The 21,260-nt window shown below is 44.1% G+C and overlaps 1 protein-coding gene across 2 annotated transcripts in view; it reads right to left on the minus strand.

The window, feature by feature from the left end:
* Positions 1-463: 463 nt before the first annotated feature.
* The window catches only part of Prmt3 (protein arginine methyltransferase 3), a 74,036-nt gene continuing 53,239 nt past the window's right edge, over positions 464-21,260 (minus strand). For both annotated transcript variants that reach the window (XM_038314139.2, XM_038314140.2), the window contains 3 exons: positions 9,254-9,304; positions 8,975-9,062; positions 464-1,500 (listed from right to left, as the gene is read on the minus strand). In XM_038314139.2, the coding sequence (XP_038170067.1) occupies positions 1,391-1,500; positions 8,975-9,062; positions 9,254-9,304 (249 nt within the window). In that variant the 3' untranslated portion in view covers positions 464-1,390. The remainder of the gene's footprint in view (positions 1,501-8,974; positions 9,063-9,253; positions 9,305-21,260) is intronic.

Below are 21,260 nucleotides of genomic sequence, written 5' to 3' on the forward strand. Positions count from 1 at the left end.
AGCATGGGCGAGGCCCTGAGTTAAATCTCAATACTGCAAAACAATACAACACAAAATCTGATGGGTTATCTCCCTCTGCTGCTGGAGCCCTTCTGTGTTCTGTAAAGGCCAGCCTGCTGAGGCTGCTCATTCTTTCTGTGCTCCTGGGAGGAGCTCCTTCAATGAACAATGACAATACTGTCACCTCCTCTTACTGAGGCCCTGACCCCAACACCTGAACTGTACTAACATAACCGGCATCTTGTGAAGGGGAGTCGAGCTGAGGAAAGACACTAAGAGCACAGAAGCGCGGGAACCCACCCACTTCAGGACTAGTCTGAGCTCCTGCTGGTGTCTAGTGTGGACAGAGAACATGCCTGGTTCACCTGCTGGAGTTACTACTTTCTTGAAATTGACACCTTCCTTGACTTGTTAAATGTTTATGACCTCACAACCGGAATCAGTGTGAAGAGGAAGCTTTCAATTCTCCAATAGTTAGACATTTTATTGAGCATTTTCATTCTTCCAACCGAAATAACATGATTTTCTAACATTAGCAGATGCACGTGTGACCTGGTCTGAAAGGCAGCATTTGAGAGGCATCTATCCATCTCAGCCTTGAGAGGAGTCCATCACACCTAGGGTAAGCACTGAGGTCAGAATCCCCGGCAGTGCTATCTATGGCTCAAGAACGCTGAGGAGAGATAGCTGAGCTGCAGGTGGCTGGAGAGGACAGGCTCGGCCTCTGCAAACAGGACCTGCAGGAGCCACTGCTTTGTCCTGTCCACTGGTTCTCTGGTCTTAAGATACCCTGATATTACAGCAAAGAATGCAACTAAAAACTGTTCTTCCAGAAATGAAACCTGCAACAAAGCAGGGCTTTGTCCTGCTCATTATTAAAAAAAAATATATAGTAAGAAACTTACAAATATATAAAAGAAATCCAGAATTACTACTGTTTTAAAAGTAAGCCAATAATTTTTTTTTTTTTTTGGTTTTTCGAGACAGGGTTTCTCTGCAGCTTTTTTAGAGCCTGTCCTGGAACTAGCTCTTGTAGACCAGGCTGGCCTCGAACTCACAGAGATCCACCTGCCTCTGCCTCCCGAGTGCTGGGATTAAAGGCGTGCGCCACCACCGCCTGGCTAGTAAGCCAATAATTTAAATGACTCTCAGTCTGGCAGGAGAGGGCTCCCTTCAGCTAATCTGCCAAGCAGGCTTCTACGACTAGGGTCCCACAGCAGAAGCAGCAGGAGGGCACGGTCCTCTGCTGAGCTCCCTACTCTATTCTACACTTACTAGCCAGGAGCTGCAGCACTATGGAGTCCGCCCCTCCCACTGACGGCCTGATCCCATGTTAAAGACAGAGAGTCATGTGTGCTTCAGGTTTTGCAGCAGCTGGAGACCAAGATGGTCACTGGAGACTGTAAGTCTGAGTTGAGCTGTTCAAGGTCAGGGTCACAACGAGGGAGCGAGGATCCTTCTTATTCTTGTGAATTGTGATCTTTCCTTTCAAGGCTTCACCTACAAAGTAAGGCAAAGCACACAGTAAGAACAGGCTGCTGGGAACGTACCATCCAGTGGGTCTCTTGTTCTGTCGTCATAGAGGCACAAGACATGGCTGCCGGCCTTCAGTGTCCTGCCATGTAAACAGGAGGAACCACAGAGGCCCAACAGTGAGCACACACCAGTTTCCATGAAACCGCAGCTGTTACAGGCAAGCAGGCTTTCCTGAAGACTCACAGGGATGCTTGAGCCTTTCTAGTGCGAAACCTTCTCATTTCACTTCCCCCATCTCTCTGCAGTTACAGAGACAAAGCGAGGCTGACAATGGTGTCCTCACCGTTCCCTGCTTTAATAAGACCACTCCAACTCCTCCCAGATCCAGTCTCCTTCCCTCCCACCTAGCTTGGTGTTCTTTCTTTGTTGCTGTTATCTTTGTTTGTTTGTTTGTTTGTTTTTGAGATAGAGTTTCTCCGCGGAGTCAGAGCTTGTCCTGGTCTTGTAGACCAGGCTGGCCTCAAACTCAGTGATCCACCTACCTCTGCCTTCTGAGTGCTGGGATTAAAGGCGTGCACCACCACCGCCCAGCTTGTTGTTGTTATTTTTAAGACAAGCTCCTGGAACTCACTGTGTAGATCGGGCTGGCTTCAAGCTCACAGAGATCTGCCTGCCTCTGCCTCCTGATTAAAGCTGCTGTGATTAAGGCTGTGCTCCACAGCCCCCCGGTTTGTTTTGTTTAACCCCATCAAGTCCAATTTGTGCTGCTCATATCTCATACATTCTTAGATGTCGGTGTGCCTTCTATGGAACATGAGTGACTTGACCAGGGACTCCAAAGAAAACTGACTGACCTCTCCCAGAAGCTATCAGTTGCCAACAGCTCCTCAGCTGGGTTTGCTTTATTTTTTTGTTTTCTAAGACAGGGTCTTACTATGTAGCCTCGGGTGGCCTTGAAGACACAGAGATCCACCTGCTTCTGGCCCCCTTCCAAACATTGGGATTAAAAGTGTGTGCAATTACTCCTGGCCCGACTTTATTACTTCTTTGAGACAGGAGTCTCTCACTACACCTGTGCTCACAACTGGGCTAGACTAGCCAGTGACTTCAGGGATCAGCTGTCCCGGATTTTTAATCTGGGCTCACAGCACATGTGGTACTACACTTGGCTCTTTACGTGGGTGCTAGGGATCTGAACTCTGGTCCCCACACTTGGGCAGACACTTTACCAACTGAGCCATCTCCTTTTGTAGTTTTAAATTTTTATTTCACTCCAATAAACTTGGTCTGAATTTATCATTTACTGATTCAGAAACTGAGAAGATGCCATTTCATGAATCAAATAAACTTGTTTTGGTACATAACAGAGAGAAAATGGAACTTATGCCATGTATCGACATACAACCATGAAATATGGAGGATATGCATGGGGCTGGACTCAGCACCATGTGGACCACATTCTCCCCACTGATCTGTGGACTCAACGCATCCTCATCAGCACCCCAGTCGTTAAAACGTATATGTAAATGGAATCTGAAAGAGCCGAAATAGTTTGAACAAGTTAGAGGATCAACGCTTATAAAGATGGTGTCCTCCTGGCTTAAGGACAGACACATAGATCAACAGAACAAAGTGTGCACTCAGAAAGAGGCCCATATGCATATGGCCCATTAACTTCTGACAAAGGCGCCAAGGTAATTAAATGGGAAAAGGACAGTTCTGTCAAGAAATGAAGATGCAACAACTGCAAAGATGAATCACTAACTCTTAAAATGAACATGAAATAGATTACAGACCTAAATGTTGTGAGCAAGCCTGAACAGTTCAGAAGAAACACACGTCCTTGTTGGAATCAACTCAAGTTTTAGGATCAGCACAAAAGGCACATGCTATCAATCGCTGACATAGTAAAACTCATAAAACGTCTATTCTTGGCTATTCTTTGTAAAGACATGGTAGAAATTGGGATGACGACATCATCAATGCACCTACCTTATAAGGAACAATTCGTACAGCTAAATGACAACAAATAATCCACCTAAAAATCCAGCAAAAGGGCAGGATGTGGTAGCACCCGACTACTGCCCAGAACCTAGGGGCAGAGGCAGGAGCAGGAGGATAGCAAGTTCAAAGTCAGTCTGGTAAAGCCAGGCAAGGACGCAGAGAGAGACTGTCTCAAAAATCCAATTCCTCACAAGCGCCACACAAATCCCAATAGCAGATGAAAAATGCTGATGTCATCAGGAATCAGACAAATGCAAACTACATATACAAACACAAAGCTGGGCAGTGATCCAGCCATAATCCTAGCACTCAGGGGGCTGAGTCAGGAGATACTGGACCATAGAGTGAGGCTGTCTCAGGGACACAAAGACAATGAGGAAAGTACAGAAAAAATTATGCACCCAATAGAATTATTAAAATGACTGCCTTTATTTGAAACAAATGGGGTGAGAACCCACAACACTAGGAGAGACATTAAGCATGAACTGCCTTAAATATGAAGCTGACATTGCTGCTGTTCTCATGTTTGAAGATAAAACAAAAGATCTATCTCTCTTCCACAGCAGCCATTTCAAAGATTAGGGTGCAATACACACTTAGTGAAGTTAATTAAATGGTGTGAAGGGTCACAGTGGTAAACACATAATTCATACTGCTGAGCCCCCTTCAACTGTCCGTACCTAACTAAAGTGCAGTGGCTGTCACAGCGGGCTAGATAAGAGTAATTAGTCAGTGTCAGGCAGATATAAATAACTGATGCTGCTGAGAGTGTGCAGCAAGCTCTTGCTGGATATAGAGAAAAAGCTTGAGCAAGCTTGTGTAAACAGCCTGAGCAAGCTCACTGTGCGTGTAACCAGCCTAAGCAAGCTCACTGTGTGTGTAAGCATCATCTGTGTGTAAACAGCCTGTGCAAGTTCACTGTGTATAAACATCGAGCAAGTGCACTCTGTGTGTAAACAGCCTGAACAAGTTCACTGTGCGTAAATACTCTGAGCAAGCCCACTGTGAGTGTAATCACCCCGAGCAAACACACTATGTGTGTAAAGAAACAGCCTGATGACAACCATATTTTCAAATTTAACATGAAACAAATCAAGATTTGTAAAACAAATTGTTGTGTAAGCTGTGTAAAAAAAGTGTATTATTTTTGGATGCAAAGAAACACCACACATTTTAAAAGGATGTCTTCTGCAACTAAACTCCATCCTGGAGACAGCTCCTTCCCCCACCAAGCTGGAGCACCCCAATTCTGAAGTGGGCTGTTTCTTTGCAATTTTTTTTAGAACTAGCTTGTAAATAAAGCAAACAGAAACCTAGTGAGTCTTGCTCCTAGCCAAATGAATTGTCTGAATTCTTATTTCAGATACATTCTCAGTGGGAGAAATTCCTTATTCGCAGCTTATCCCCCCTTGTTTTTTTTCTTTTTTTTAAATTATTATTTCTCCATGTAGACCAGATTAGCTTTGAAATCAAGAGAGCTACCTGCCCTTTCTCCCATGTAAACCATCAGGTCGTCGTCTTCCTACTTTCAGTCTGCCCTCACAGGGGTGAGTTTAGTTTACCAAACAACACTGGCCGTTGTTGCAGACAGAAGCAGACAGACACATGCACATGTAAACAACACAGGCAGAGTAACTACACGGCTGTACTGAAACATGCTGCATCAGTGTATGGAAGCGCAACACCGATAATGTCAGCACTCAAGAGGAGGCCAAAGGATCAGAAATTCAGCTATTCTCACGTATACAGTGAATTTAAGGCCAGATTGGCCCACTTGAGACCCTGCTTCACACACAAAAAAACATCTTGCATGTTACATCATGAATACCAAAATTCATAAATTGTAAAATTTTCAAAATAGACTCAGCTTGAACTCTACCTAAAATCTCTGCTATGCATAAAACCACACATTGAAAATTCTTTTCAGCCATGCAAGATAAAACAACCTGCTTAAGTCCAGCCAAACAGTAAGGTCCCCAAGCACACTGGAGCAGCGAGTTAAGTACCTTGGCAAGGTGCCACCCTAAGTGACAGTAGAATGGGACCTAAGCAAGTAGTCTTACTGTAGTCCCTCAGCCACACACTACCAGATAAAACCGAAAGGCCAAGGAATCATGCCATTAGAAGTGAGCACAGCATATGGCGACACAAACGTGCTGTTAGAACTTGACACTCGCTAAGGGGACGCAGCAGCAGATGTGTGGACAAGCTGACCTGGAGGGGAGGGGAGGGGAAGGGAGAGAAGAAGGGAGGAGAGGAGAGAGCCACTGACTGAGGACAACCAGCAGTCTCCCGAGAGTGAACAGAGCCGAAGTAGAACTCTACACAGAGAGGCCACAGCAGCTGCAGATGGAGAAGACTACCTTGAATAAACCCAAGGAAGTTCTTGTTTTTTTTTTTTTTTTTTGGTTTTTCGAGACAGGGTTTCCCTGTAGTTTCTAGAGCCTGTCCTGGAACTAGCTCTTGTAGATCAGGCTGGCCTCGAACTCAGAGATCCGCCTGCCTCTGCCTCCCAAGTGCTGGGATTAAAGGCGTGCGCCACCACCGCCCGGCCCCAAGGAAGTTCTTAAGGAAGTAGGACAGTGAACTAAGAAATGTCTTCTCTGCAGCTCCGTGGTGGAGCACTTGGCAAGGCATCTATGACGTCCTGGGCTTGTCCCAAAGCACTGCAAAAGCCCCAACAAGAAGATGTAGCTGGGTATGAGTTAGTCTTGGGCCCTGAAAGGGTGAAGCTGGAAGACAAGAATGTTTTTTAAATAACAGCTTTGGGAAAATCTGAATTTTATCTGGATGAAACTGTCCAACGAGGGAGTTTAAAATTTTGATGGCATATACAGTTGTCTTGCCAATATTCCCTTTTATAAGCCTGCCAAAAGATGATCTATTGACCATGCATTTTACACAGTTTAAAGCCTTTAAATTTTACGTATCTAGGTCTGATGTTGGTTCAGCAGGTAAAGACATTGTCACCAAGCCTAAGTGAGAACCTGAATTCAATCCCTGGGCTCCACACTGTGGATAGCGGGAACCAAGACCCCTAAGCTATTCTCTGACTGCCACATGGGTACTGTGCCACGTGTGCACCTATATATACAAGTAAATAAAATGTAATACAAGTTTTGATAAAAAACAAATGGTATCTACAATCCACTGAGTGTGTTAGTCTCTGTGTATGGTGTAGAGAATATACCAACCAACAGCGTACCTCTCCATTCATTTAGGATTTCATTTTTCTCAATGTTCTGTAGTTCTAAATGTACAGGACTTAAAACAATTTTTTTCTGTTTTTAAAACTACATTTATTTATTTAATGCATGTACATGGACACATGCTTATCACTCTGTGTGTGTGTTTGCGTGTGTGTATGTGCACACACATGCGATCAACAAGTATGAGCTGATTCTCTCCTTCTACATGTGGGTCTCAGGGACTGAATTTAGATTGTCAAGCTTGGCAGTAAGCACCTGGACCACTGAGCCACCCTGCCAGCCCACTGATGTGAATCTGAGGCTTCTGCTTTCTTCATTTTCTCTACGTAATACTTTCTTTTGGTCTGGCTTATAAGGTGCTTTGTTAATCTGTTGATCAGCAATTTATGCCATTTGCTTTACATGTGTGTTTATCTTACTTGACTCTCAATGACTTTAATCTGCAGGTTCTAGTTATTATCAAGTGGAAAACATGTACTGAGTCCTAACTATTTTCTGCCCTAGGCCTCTTCTTTCTGCTACTACCCTGAGGACAGGCACTTAAGTCCCTACACACTGAGAAACTCCTGAGGACAGGCACTCAGATTGTCCCTATGCAGTGAGAAACTCCTGAGGACAGGCACTTAGACTGTCCCTATGCAGTGAGGGACTCAAAGCTTGTTTGTTAAATCTCCCTTATTTTGACATCTACTAACCATCTATATCTATCAGTCTATCATCTCTATCACTCAATCTATTATCTATTTACCTACTATCCATCTATTTATCCATCACTCAATCTTTTATCTGTTTACCTACTATCCACCTATTTATCTATCACTCAACTATTATCTGTTTACCTACTATCCACCTATTTATCTATCTGAGAGAGACTTTTTTCAAGGCAGCATCTCACACAGCTCAGGCTGGCTTTGAACTCACTATGAAGCAGAGGATGACACTAACCACCCCATACCTCTACTTTAGGCATGCTCATTCTTAAAGCACTTTAGACCTCTGCCGTACAACAAACTTCTCGGCTCTATTCATTCAAAGGTGTTAAATTGTTGGGCTAGAGAGCAACCTTAGCCTCACACACCGGCTTCATAACATTAGGAAAAGCCTGGAGGTGAGCATTGCAACAGTCATCTTGAGGGTTGTAAGAAGAGTAGGTAGAATTTCAAATTCTTGCCAGTTATCAAGTATTTATTTGAAATTAAGAGAGAATTCAGAGAAGCAAGCTTAAAAGCTATCTTCATCCTCGCGTCTAAAACAGATGAGGTGGCCAGGCCTGCCTTTATTAGAGTCCTAGAATTAAGATGACAAGCTGGCTACAAGAAGGACCTTCAAGTTTTCATGCAAGGCCAATGTGAGCTGCAGAGTTGCATCCAAAGCCTCGTCTGTGTTAGTCTCGGGTCAGCTGTGCTATGCTTCAGCTTTCTTAGAGACAATCGTACTACCAAGGTCTCATTCCCACAGACAGCACTGGAACCTGAAGTGAGAGGCGCCGGCAAGACGCAGCCTCCTCTAACAGCCTCCTTTGCACCTACATTCAATTTACGCACCGACAGTGAGACCAAAGCTACCTCAGAGTGTCAAAAAATAGGATGCAGAGCTTAGCATAATGGTGATATGCAGCCCCCACTCTGACACTGAACCCCTGTGTAGCCTGAGAAGTCTAACAACTTTCCAGAGCCATTCCCATCTAGCACAACAGAACTCATGCTCCTGCTGGAGGACACTTCCAAGACACGATGCCCTCCCCCCTCACCTTCCCTTGGTGTTTTCAGCAGTCTCTCAGCACATGGCCACAGAAACAATGCCCCCTCCCCACACCTTCCCTGGGTGTTTTCAGCAGTCTCTCAGCACATGGCCACAGAAATCTTTACAGTGGTTTGCAGATGTGCAAACAGTGAAAACACGCTGACATGGCAGAGAAAAGATGGTAAGTAAACATGGCAGCTACAGAGAAAAAAAGCAGTGAGCATGCAGGGAGTTGAGACAGGAGGATTGTTCTGAGCTTGAGGACAGCCTGGGCTCTAGAGTGAGACCTAGTCTCAAAAACAGTAACAAATATGTGTCGAGTAAGTAATGCTATGTGTGTAAATACCACTCAAAAACACATTGAGAGAAACTGAGACTGTAAAAGACCCTTGCAATCCCCCACTTGAATGAAGATTTCCAGCTTTTTGCATACATCTATGTAGAGCTAAAACCACTGCCTTTCCTCTACTGGAATTCTGCTATGCTCCTCTAAGGACACGTGATGACTACCATCCCCCCAGAACGAAGGCAATGCTTCTCACCTGCTTTCACCGGAAACGGCTTTTCCAGCAGAAACACTGTCTGTTTCCAGTGTGTTTTGGTGCTCTGAGGGCCCGTAGAGAACACGACCTGCATTGGTAAAGTTCAGAAGGATCTGATGAAGTACACGATTTTTAATATCATGGTACATTAATCTACTACATCAAATACAAGCTGCAACTGCTTACAACAGCAAAATGTTTCTGATCAAACACCTTAGGGCACAAATCAAACAGAGTACTCCATATAATTAATCCTTATGAATAACTCATGATACTTACTCTGTTGTGGCAATTCTTCTCAAAATATATATCAAAGTACCCAGCGACTGCCTGTGATTTAAAAAATATGACAGATTATTAAACTAATTACACGATACAATCATTAACTATTCCGTCTCTTAAGACTTGACACCTTAGAAACTATCTCAAAGCCTAGACACCCCACAACTGACTCGTCGCTATTTTTCCAGGAGAAGATGCAGTAAGGAAAATGAAGACTACAACTGGCTTTTCCCCATAGAACTGTGTGATAATAAGGGTAACGGGGCTAATCAAACAATCAATAAGTGGCTTATCAGAGAAATAGTCAAGCAAGGCTGCGCAAGGTAGGAGGCTAGGCAGAGGCCCAGCTAGACTGGCGGAACAGACTAAGCTGAAAACTGGCAGACAGCAAGGGAGTCACCCTGCGCCCTCCAGCTCTCCTCAGGCTTTAGGCATCTGTAGCTAGGCATGGCCAGGCAGGGCCGAAGTGCCAGAGCTCAGTCCAGACTGCGCTGCACAAAGACGCGATCTGTGAGATCGTGGCTATAGTTGGGGCTGGGTCACAGGAGAAGCACTCTTATGCAACTACTATTGCTTTTTAATCTAGTTTGCCCAACTTTAAAGCAAATTAAAACAATTTTGTGAGCCGGGCTGTGGTGGCTCATGTTTTTAATCCTAGCACTTGGGGGCAGAGGCAGGCAGATCTCTGTGAGTTCAAGGACAGTCTGGTCTACAAGTGCTAGTTCCAGGACAGACTCCAAAGCTACTCAGAGAAATCCTGCCTTGAAAAACCAATTAAAAAAAATTTGCAATGGATTAGCAGATGCAATTTTTAAATGTTATTTATTAAAAATGAGCATAAATCTTAGTACTCAAAACTTTATAAAAATATCATAAACACATGTTTTTGACAAAATATATGTATAAGGAAAACCAATAAAATTAACTCTAAATATTTCTGGGATAATACAAGACAGTCTCCAGAAAAAGATTTAACACATTCAGATAAATATATATTTCACATCTGAAAAAAAATTATTTTTATTTTATGTGTATGTAGGCTTGTATGTAGGTATGGGCACCACATGGTTAATGATCCACATGAGATAAACTATTGACAAATATGATGATTAATCCAAAGTTAAAAGTTTTAAGTCTTTTTCATGGATGGCCAGACCAAGGCGGGCTTGAGACTCTGAAAAGTCTCTCAGTGCCCAAGTTCAGGGATACAACATTTTAAAGGAAACCCACAAAGATACATCAAGATGCAGTGAGAGTGAGAGGAACCTTGAAACACTCATTCTAGACATAACCTTCCAATTATTTTTGGTTACTACATCTGGACCATAGTCAAGGCCATAGAAATTTCAAATGTGTAGCCAAGGCAGAAGGAACTATGGGTGGGTGGGAGGTAGAGGGTTGAGAACCATTTAAGTAAACACAAAATGGAGCCAGATCAGGATGGCCTTACTTAGTCATTTCAATGTGTGCCTAATGTCTGTGGTAACCAGAAGAGGGCGAAGATCCTCTGAACCTGAGTTGCAGGGGTTGTGGGCTGCTGAATGTAGGTGTTGGGAACTGAACCTGGGTCCTGGGCAAGACCAGCACGAACTATTAACCAGCCACCAAGGCATCTCTGCAGCCCAGTTCCACCTTGGCTTGTTTAAAACTTAAATGCTACCGTTCCCATTCTTTCCTAATGGATTAGGTGGACTAAATCTGTTTTCAAAACTGGCATTAAATTAAGCTTACGAAGTGCTAAAAACAAGGCATTGATTATTGAAAATTCACCATCAGGCCAATTTGTGTGCTCTGCCGCTTTTGCAAAGAATGGAGAATTTTATTGATCTTGAAGGGCTATTTCATATTGAATCCAAAGCAAATCCAATACTTAACCTTGAAGTTCATTACACGTTAGACACCAAGAGGGAATGGAAATGCTGTTGATACTTCTCCCAACAGAATCACAAAGCAGAGGTTCTTAGTCACCAGCTATTCCAGAGAGGCATGAGGCTTCTATAACAAATCCTGGGTCGCCTATACCTATGGCACCTTCACAGACGAAGCCAGCTGCTTTTTGTAAGTATATTTCTGGTGTCTGCCTTGTTCCCCACGGTACTCCTGGTGTGGCGCTGAGCAGACACCACTTGAGTGTACCGCTCCTCACAATGGTCACACTCTGCCTGCCCTCAGGCTGTAGTCTGTTTAAGAGCAGGGCTGGGGCATAGCTGAACTCTCTCTCAAACAGTTTTAGGTACATTTTTAGTTCCTTGTCTCTTAAATGCAGCTAGCCCTATATAGTTAGGATAGCTGACTAAATCAATTGTACATTGTACATTGATGACTTACCAAAGAAATAAATACAGATAAAGAAAACTGATAAGAATCTAATGATTTTATTACTATCTCTATTTTTGTTTTGTTGTTTGTTTTTAAGGCTGGCTTATTTAGAAGGGAAGGGAAATGACTGGGTACAATCTTCCTCCGGGAAGGGAGAGGACCAGGGACAGGTCAAGTACTAACGGCTAAAGATTAATCAACCACACTTACACAATAGAATCTTCATTAAAAACCTAAGGGTTCTTCTTAAGAGAAGGAGAGTCAGGAAGCATTCAGACTGGAGGATGCATCTGTGTGCTAGGATAGTGGCTCACACTGTCTTTGTGGCAAGGGCAACTCTGGTGCTGGGACCTTTCAGACCTTTCCACCTGCTCTTCTTTTGTCTATCATTAAGACACTGGGGAGCAGAAAGAGGCAAGAGAAAGCGTACCTGATAAGAAAGACGTTTCTCAAATCTGAGATGCATTAAAAAAAAAAAAAAACCCACAAAGAAAACTACTTCTCTAACTCTGTTTTTTTTTTTTTTTTTTTTTTTTTAAATAAAAAGCAGGCTGTCAATCAATGACCTGGCAGGACAGCTATAATGATGATAGAATGCCAGTCTCAAGAGGGATATCTTAGAACTGTCTTCTAACCCCAAACATCCATCTATGAATTTTAGCTAAAAAAAAAAAAAATCAAAGATAAAGCTAAAAAGCAAGAGAAATATTGATGAGTTTGGGGCAACAAGAAACAAACAAACAAACAAAGCAACGTTTCTTATGTTTTGGTGACCAGCACTGGAACCCTCCAGACTGACTCCACACTTGGGAACTGCTCTGCCTCTGCTTCCTCATCAGACCAATGTCCCAGTAGCATCTGGAGACCGAGGCTGCAGACACACGAGGGGGCATAGGAAAAGGTGAGTATGATCTACAGACAGCCTGCTCTACAGTGCGCTTTCCCGGGACTGTAAACACAGAACACACTGGCTCTGGAAAGCCAAAGGGGGAGTTTCTGGACTCATTTGAGACAAGGGTCTCACCATGTAGCCCAGGCTGGCTTGCCCACGTGGCTGCTGCCCTTTCGCCGCACTGTGCTTTGACGGATGGCACACTTGACTGGAGACTCCTGTGTCTGTGCTGGAGAGCACATGAGCTACATGGGTCTGGGTACTGTCCATGATTTCAGGCACTCAGGAGGACTACTAGAAGAGTGATTCTTAGGAGACAGAAGGAAGACTCGGCCTGCAGTGCAGCTGGGGAAGCCAGCTAAACTATGGCTGGAGCTAGGACTTCTGTAGAGCCATTTGGGCAAAGTGCTGTTTTTAATCAAATGTCAGCTGGTTTGAGAACAAAACTGTTTCTTCCAGAGAACATAACAAGCTTTTACAGTCCCATCATCCTGTTGGCATCACTGTGGAAGGCTGTCTTAGGTCCTCCAAGTGCTAACTTTGAACTTTTTTTCTTTTTGTTTTATGACACAGGGTTTCTCTGGGTGGCCCTGGCTGTTCTGGCATTCACTATGTAGATACGCCTGCCTCTGACTCCTAAATGCTCCAAGTGCTAATCTCAATGACCTCTATTCTCCCCTCGGAAGTCAAACAGCAGACTCGAAGACCACCACAGAGAACTGGAGATGACGACATCTAGGTAAGAGCAGTGAGCGACTGGAGCCAGGCCTAGGGAGAGCAGGGGCTCAAAAGGCAGGCACAGGGCACATTGCTGCTAGTTTCCTTGGTATCTCGGTGGCAGCAGGGATTGCTTAGGAGAAAAAGGTATGAAGCCCAAGTATCAAAAGCAACTGGCTAATCCACAAAGTCAGGGTGATATTAAACACCCCCCCCCCCAAAAAAACCCACACACTCAGCTCTATCAGTCAGAGGCCAAGAGAGGGGAATGGGCAGCCATCGCCACCACAGTAAAGAGTGAGATGACAGCGATGGCAGAGGACAGGATGGATGGGGACAGGGACCACTCCCGACACCGTTGAGAATGTTTTGATTCTGACATTTCAGACACATGGAGAAGTAGTCGGCGTGTGGCTTTATTGTGGAGAACACTGTTCCAGAGGGAATTGCTCATGTGTCTTGTGGGTGTCACAGGAAGAAAATAACACTAAGCAGGTATAAACAGAATCATTTTAAGATTTTAAGAATCGTCTTTAAGCCACATTTTTCTTGTTTACTTTGTATGCATAAAAGTAAGCAGTTCATTTTACACTCATGCATTTGAGGAATAATGAGGAAGAATTAAACAAACGACTTTTTCACATGTGTCAGTGCGGTGGGCCTTTTTACAAAGGGGACACCCATGTGGGTATGGAAGAAGATGGCAGCCAATGAAATGCAATCAGTCTAGACTCTAGACTGTATGAGGAAGAAGGAAATTAAAAATCATCACGATCACTATCACCTGCAGGGGGTAATTCATCATTTCTGTTCCTCTGTGGTATCATGTTCCACCAGCGCACGGTTACAGCAGATACAATTAGGCAGCTGGCCACAGCCGTGGAGGATAATGTGCTTTTGATGGAGTGTATTCAAGCATGGAGAAACAGAGCTTGTAATCCATGTGGCAGGATCTCTGCAGCAAAAGCGCAATTCATCTGCTGTGGAGTATTTCTTTCAAAATCTCAGCACTGAATGTAAGCGCCGACAGATGAAGAGTCTGAAGCAAGCAGCAGACAATGCGGGGGAAGGCTCAGAGCTTATATCAGAATACATATACACACAAAAATACAAACATGGCGACATGGTTGCTGAGCAGACAGCAGTGCTGCGGTGACTGGCACAGAATCAGCAAATGTGAAAGCGACAGTTTCCTCCCAAGGCTAACTATGCCTTAAATTATAGACTCTTTCTTCTTCAATTAATTTCTATTTTATCCCAAGAGTGAATTTGTGTCTCTGTTTGCTGTTGTGGTCCCTCTAGGGGACAATGCATGCTAAGTGCCATGCAACTCCCAAAGGGAAATAAATGCCAGCCCGAGTGGTGTTCAGAAAAAGGACTGAACAACATGGGAAACAACAAATCCAAACAAGATGGCTTAAAAGACCTCTTTCTGCAAAATCTCGCTACAATACTAACCTATTCCCAGATATTGGCTGGAAGGCCTTCTCAGGTTTAAATCACATCTTTATTATTTCATATTGCTTATTAACATCATTTTAGGAGTGAACTGAATCATCTCTTCAGAGTCTAGAGTTTGTTTAAAACAATCAAACAAACAAATCATGCTATGTTACCTAAAGTGGGCTCAGGTATTCCTGCTTCAGCCTCCTGAGTAGCTATGTCTAAAGGCATGTACAATTGTCCTTGCCTAATCAAGTATCTGATATTTTATACACTGTTACCTTACTACACCTAATTGTATATTTCTTCTGTCCTGTAAACATAAGCTATTGTTTTATGTATTTTGTATTTTTAACCTTCAAAAATATATCATCATCATCATCATCTGGCTCTTTGGAAACAGTATCTCATACAACCCAGGCTGGCCTCAAACTTACTAAACTCGGGATTCTCCCACCACCTCCATCTCACAAGTTCTGAGATAACAGGCTTACATCACCATGCTGTGCTTAAAAATGCAGAAAAATGCACTTGAGTGCACAATGCAGTGAGCTTTCAAACCAATTGTAGTTGAGAAATTCAAATTAAGAAACAGAAGGTAGCAGTAGTGCACACCTTTAATCCCAGCAATTAGGAGGCAGAGGCAGGTGGATCTCTGTGAGTTCGAGGAGTTCTAGGACAGCCAGGGCTACACAGAGAAACCCTATCTTGAAAAAAAAAAGAGGCCCATGACACTGAGATGGCTCTTTGTTTAATTCTTAAAGACTTCCTTGGAGTGGAGCTTAGGACTGGTTTATTCTCTTTTAGTATTATACAAAGGTAGAATATGGGTTGGAGTGCCTTTTATTTTCTTTCCCTTCCTGACTCTCTCTTTTTAAAGCTAGGCTTTGCAGCCCAGTCTGACCTGAAAGTCACAATCCTCCTGCCTCAGCTTCCTAAGTGCTTGCATAGACCCCACCAGGCCCCACTTGTTCTGTTGGAACCTCCAGTTCATGATCTAGAAAGCCCCATTACCCCCCTTCAGATCCCGTCCACTTAGAGAGTCTCCCAAACATAGAAAAGGCAAAAGCTACTGCAGCTTCCTCCCCTGAAACTGCCACCCACCAAGTTCCCACCCAAAGTGCTCAGCTTTTGAGCATACTTGGGCACAAACCCAACTTGTGGTGAACAGGTAGGTCATCATGCCTTGCCTACAACCTATAAAGTCTCCTTGCTTTTGTTTGTGGGTGTGGCTTCTTTGGCCTTTGCTTTGCTCAAATAAACCTATTGTTAATACTTTTTCATTTCGGCTTCATCTGGCTTACTGCATCAATGGAGAAACCTATTACAGACGGATGGAAAACCTATTACCACTAACTGTTTTTAAAATTTTCTCCTTGGACTATGAATTTTTTCAGAATGGGTCTAGGGTTTCTTCTTCCCTTTTAATTGAGACAGCATTCACATAGCACAAAAGCTACTCATTTAAATAAGTGTAAACTCACGTTTTTCAATGCAATCAGAGTCATGTAGCATCACAACCCTAGAGCATTCTACACCAGTCCAAGCCTACATTTTCCTGTTGTGAATATCCGCATAGGATTCATACAACACATCATGATGTACCTGGCCTCCTTCCCTAAGCACAATGTCTGCAAGTTTTATCTGCACTGTATGACTTCTTCGTGTTTCAATCATAGCAAGAGACAGAGTCCCCAGTAGCTCGGAGTAGCCTTGAACTCACTATGTAGCCAAGAACAGGCTTGATCCTCTAAGGTTACAAGTGTGCACTATCCCTGGCTTTCTCCATCACTTTCCTGGATGTGTCTCAATTTGTTACTCATTCTTCTTGCATTCAGTTACTGAAAATAACTGCTGTTAATGGTACCATGAACTGTGAGCCACAACAGACTCCTCTTTCCTTGGGTTTCGTCAGGGTTATTTCATCATAGCAATAGGAATGGTAGTGAGGCCACGTCTCGTCCTTGTCCTTGCATCTCCTGAGTTATTTTCTTTTGGTGTGAAGCCCATCTCACAGATCCTTTTAACACTATGAAGATCTGCTGCCAACTTGTACTGTATTGAGGTTCAGGATGTCTGGCTCCTTTCCACATTAGGTACCTATTTTCAGAAATGTTTTCAGTCCTTTCCTCCTGACCACACCAAGTCTAGTTGATTTAATGTATGATTTGGACGAATACCCGTGGCTTCCAGAGCTGATCTTAGTCCCCATTTCACCTGGTTCTCGGTCCATGTCGTCTTCTCTCAAAATCACTGATTACCTTTGATTATGTACCTTACAATGAACTTTTTAAAATTGCTAGTAGAAATAATTTTAGGCTTATAGCAATAATCTTCTAGAAAGATTTTTGAATTTATTTTTGAAATGCCCCAGGAAGCTAGCAACCCAACATCACTGTAAGGCTCCACTGGGACCTGGGGGTTCCCTGGGTCATGCAGCTCCATCGCTGTAAGGCTCCACTGGTCTCTGCTATGCCCTGCTCTTGATGTCAGTCTTTCAGGATTCCCACTCCAAACCCTTAGGAAGACCAGCACCCCTTTCTATTTGTTAGGGTGGAAGGCTCCCAAGGGGGCAACATGAAGCTGTCAGCTGCTTCCTAAGCAGCAGAGCAGAAACAGCCACAGGTCTGTCTAACTTCTTTGGGTCTTCCTTCTCGCCCTCTCTCCATCGCCCTTGTTTTCGTCCCTCCCTCTCTGTGACAGGTCCCACATCCCCTAGGCTGACCTCAGACTCACTGTGTAGTTGAATGACTTCTGATTCTTGTGTCTGCACCTCCCAAGTGCTGGGATCACAGCCTGTTTATGTAGTCCTAGGGATGGACTCTGTGTGTGCTTGCGTGCACACGTGTATCTTTCTCATGTGCCAAGCACAGGAGAACATGTGCACAAGCTGAAGGTCTGCAGTACCACGGTGTCACTCTTCTCTGTGAGAAGAGGAAGACGGACTGACTCACTTCTGTAAACATCATATGACTTGTCTAGTTTATGCAACAAAAATTTATTTTTCAATTCTTGACTCATCTCTCCATGAAGACGGATGGTCCTATCAATGCCTCCTCCCCCAACAATGTTTGGAAACACTGGGTATGTTATGTCAGATTTGAGGGCCAATATTCACAATGACTTCTGTAAAAAGACCTAAAAGGGCAAGATTATTTTCTCATAGGTCATCACCCCAGGGTAAGTGTCTCTATCAAAGAGTCAATTCACTTTGATCACAACAATGCCCATAGGTGATCTGTGTGACAGGGCAGGGAGAGGCCTTTTGACAGCATTAAGACAGAACCTACTACCGTTTATTTAATAAATATTCCATCCACCCTTCTACTGTGCTTGAGCCTGTGACTCCTCTGACATTGCTGAGTCCACCTAAAGGCCTCTGTCCCATCTAGTGTCAAAGCTGTCCAGTGCAGCTCATGAATCCCTGCTTCCACACAGGGTGTTTCAGAGCAATGTTACAATGCCTACAGTTTTGTATGGAGCCCCTGGAGTCAGGTGCTACAGTCCTTCAGTCTGCCAGTCTGAGGCTCCACCACGGCCTGACTTTCAGAACTACCCTGATTCCATAGACAAGTCACTCTCAGCTCCAGAGCTACCTGCCTTGTAGACGGTCACATTCTCACTGACGATGTGTGAACAGCAACTTAAGTCACTGTGGGCCACTCTTTTCAACATTCTATCAAAGAACACACATCTTAGAGTTAACACAATGTAGGGAACACACCTAAGCTTTTCAAGATTAAGATATGTTCATGATTGTGTTCCCGAGGAATGCAAAAGCAGAGATGAACTGAGTGCCTCGAACAGTGGAGCTGGGGCTTGGAAGGTTCACAGCATCGGAACTGTGCTGCTGCAATGCTGACAGGCGACTGCCACTGTCCTGCCTCCTGAAGACCATCTGCGATGCAGTTTGGAAAGATGTTCTGATAGAGAAGCACATGGGGATAAGGAATGGAAAAATGGCCACTGGCCAGGCTTGCTTAAGACAGCAGAATCATCTACACTGGGGAAGTTCCTATTCCTGGGGGCTCTGCTTACTTGAATGACCAACCTGTTGCATTATATCTGTACATGATGCTGCCTTAACAGACTTGCCAATAAGAAGTTTTCAGAATCCCCAAACCTTAGGAAGCAGCAAAGTTTAAAAAATGGTTAGCTAGGCGTGGTGGTGCACACCTTTATTCCCAGCACTCAGGAGGCAGAGGCAGGAGATCTCTGTGAGTTCAAGGCCAGCCTGGTCTACAAAGAGAGTTCCAGGACAGTCAATGCTACACAGAGAAACCCTGTCTCAAACAAAACAAAAAAACCACACTTGTTAGCCAGTGGAAGTGACCCATGACTTTAATCTCAGCACTTGGGAGGCGGCAGAGGCAGGTGGACCTCTTTTGAGTTTGAGGCTAGCCTGGTCTACACAGTGAATTCAGAACAGTCAGGGCTACACAGAGAAATCCTATCTCCAAAAACCAAACAAACAAAAACAGAATACAAGTAAACCACACCCATTAACAGCAAGTTTTATAAGCTTTGTCAAACAGTGTCAACATTATTTGAGAAACTTTTTCAAAATATCACTCCATAAAACAGTTTTAGGACCAGAAGAGTCAAGCCCTGCAGCACTGTCCTTGCACAGGTCAAAGGACACCTATCGGCCGCAGCCAAGCACTGGATCCCTGACTTTTAGTCTGTTCTCTCTTTGTTGTCTCGGCTGCGGTTCTTTAAGCTTCCCACGAGGAACCTGTCTCTGTGGCTTTGTCTTTATGCCATCCTTCTCTCATCCTCTTTACTAACTTCATTCTCTTGGTCTCATCTCCAGTTAGTTCCTGGATCACCATCTCCTTTCTAAACTGCCCATGTCAACCATGGTTATTGGCTATGCTACTGGGCTAGCCTGACCACCAGCCGCCTGCATGCACTCTAGTCCCTTTAGCTCCATATTCCAGCAAAGCTCCTTTCCAAGACCATCTTCCCCCTTTTTTGAGGGGTGGGGAGTTCACACACAGGGTTTCTCTGTGTAGTTTTGGAAAAGCCTGTCCTGGAACTTGCTCTGCAGAGGCTGGCCTTGAACTCACAGATCCACCTGCCTCTGCCTCCTGAGTGCTGGGATTAAAGGTGTACGCATTAAGTGCAAGGCAGCAGATGATAGGGAGGCTCTACACCTCTGCAAACGCTATGGTCTACATGTTCTAGCCAAGCTAGACTCCTTTCCTAAAAATTAACATGTCACCTATACATCCTGTTGAGCAGAAGCTACTTCTATACATGCATACAGCATGCACTGATCAAACACTAAAGATCATGCTAATTCAGCCCAAAACTTACATAATGAAACTTTCTCCTGGGTGGTCGCTCTATTCTGAGGTGAACTTTACACTCATAGACTCATGAATATCATGGTCACACAAACGTTTCTCATTGCTGTGTTCTCATCGCATTTACTTATTACCCTGTTAAATGTTAAATATCACATATTAAACGCCCTATTTGCTCTGTTAAGTGCTTGGATTCTCTGCAGTTTGGGGCAATAAGAAGGCTGCAATAAATATTTTTACACATGCATATGAATGCACTGCTGCTGTGACCTATACAACTCCTGTGGCTGGAGAGGCTCCCGAATTTATAGGAACAGACCACTCTGGGGTGGTGAGATAGCTCAGTGGGCAAAGGTACTTTTGGCCAAGCCTGATTACCTGAGTCCAATCCCCAGAAACCTCACGGTGGAGAGAGTCAACTTCTACAGTTGCTCTTGGAGCTCTTGTAAACTGAAGATAAATCTAATAAGAACTAATCAAAGCCTGAATAGCTTTCTCCCTACCTTTTCTTCCCAAGTCTCTCAGAACGCTGCTCAGTCAGACCCCTGAGAGCGCACTCTGCTACAACTTTCAAACACAATACTTCATACAGCCTTTCAGCACACACTGCCAGCACAACGTGACCTGGCAAGTCACCTGTGCCCACTCTTCTCTCTGTGCTGCACTGCTGTGAAGCAAGCGCCTCACTAGATGACGGAGTGCCCTAGCAAAGACTACCAAACTCTCAGTCTCTATTTGGCGCTACCTAATATCCATGGTGTAAACTGAGTATCTGACTCTTCCAGTATTGGCTGTGGACACAGAACTACCTCTTCAGCTTACTACATACTCCAAGGCCTCCAGTTCTTAACACTGGTCAGTTAGTACTTGGTGATGCTTGGGACACAGAGGAGCAGAGACAAGGATCAGCCTCAGGTCTAGATGGCATGGGCATCCCGACAAAGAGACCTAACACCAGCTGCAGAGAAGTCAGCGAGAACCACTCTCCTCTACAACATAAACCTTCCTTAAGGCAGCCTATTGCAACATCTGCCAGCTGTCTCTCTGAAATCCATGACGCAAGCTCAAGACAAATCTGACCATTTCTAAGCAGCACAGATGTGCTTTAATAATTAGTTTGTTTAGTTGATTAGCTTTGCAAGGTCAAAATTAGGTCAACCTACACCAAGGAGTTCCAAGTACTGATTTACTATGTGGAATGAGTTTGGAATTAGCTGGTTACCACCATCAAATTTGTCAAAAAGAAACCCTTTAGAAGATTTGAAGAACAGTTGCAAAGAAACCGACTCCTTCCTGAAGCCATTAGAAAAATGTAAAGCTTGAT

The sequence above is a fragment of the Arvicola amphibius genome, chromosome 12, assembly GCF_903992535.2.
Source record: "Arvicola amphibius chromosome 12, mArvAmp1.2, whole genome shotgun sequence".
NCBI classification, from domain to species: domain Eukaryota; kingdom Metazoa; phylum Chordata; class Mammalia; order Rodentia; family Cricetidae; genus Arvicola; species Arvicola amphibius.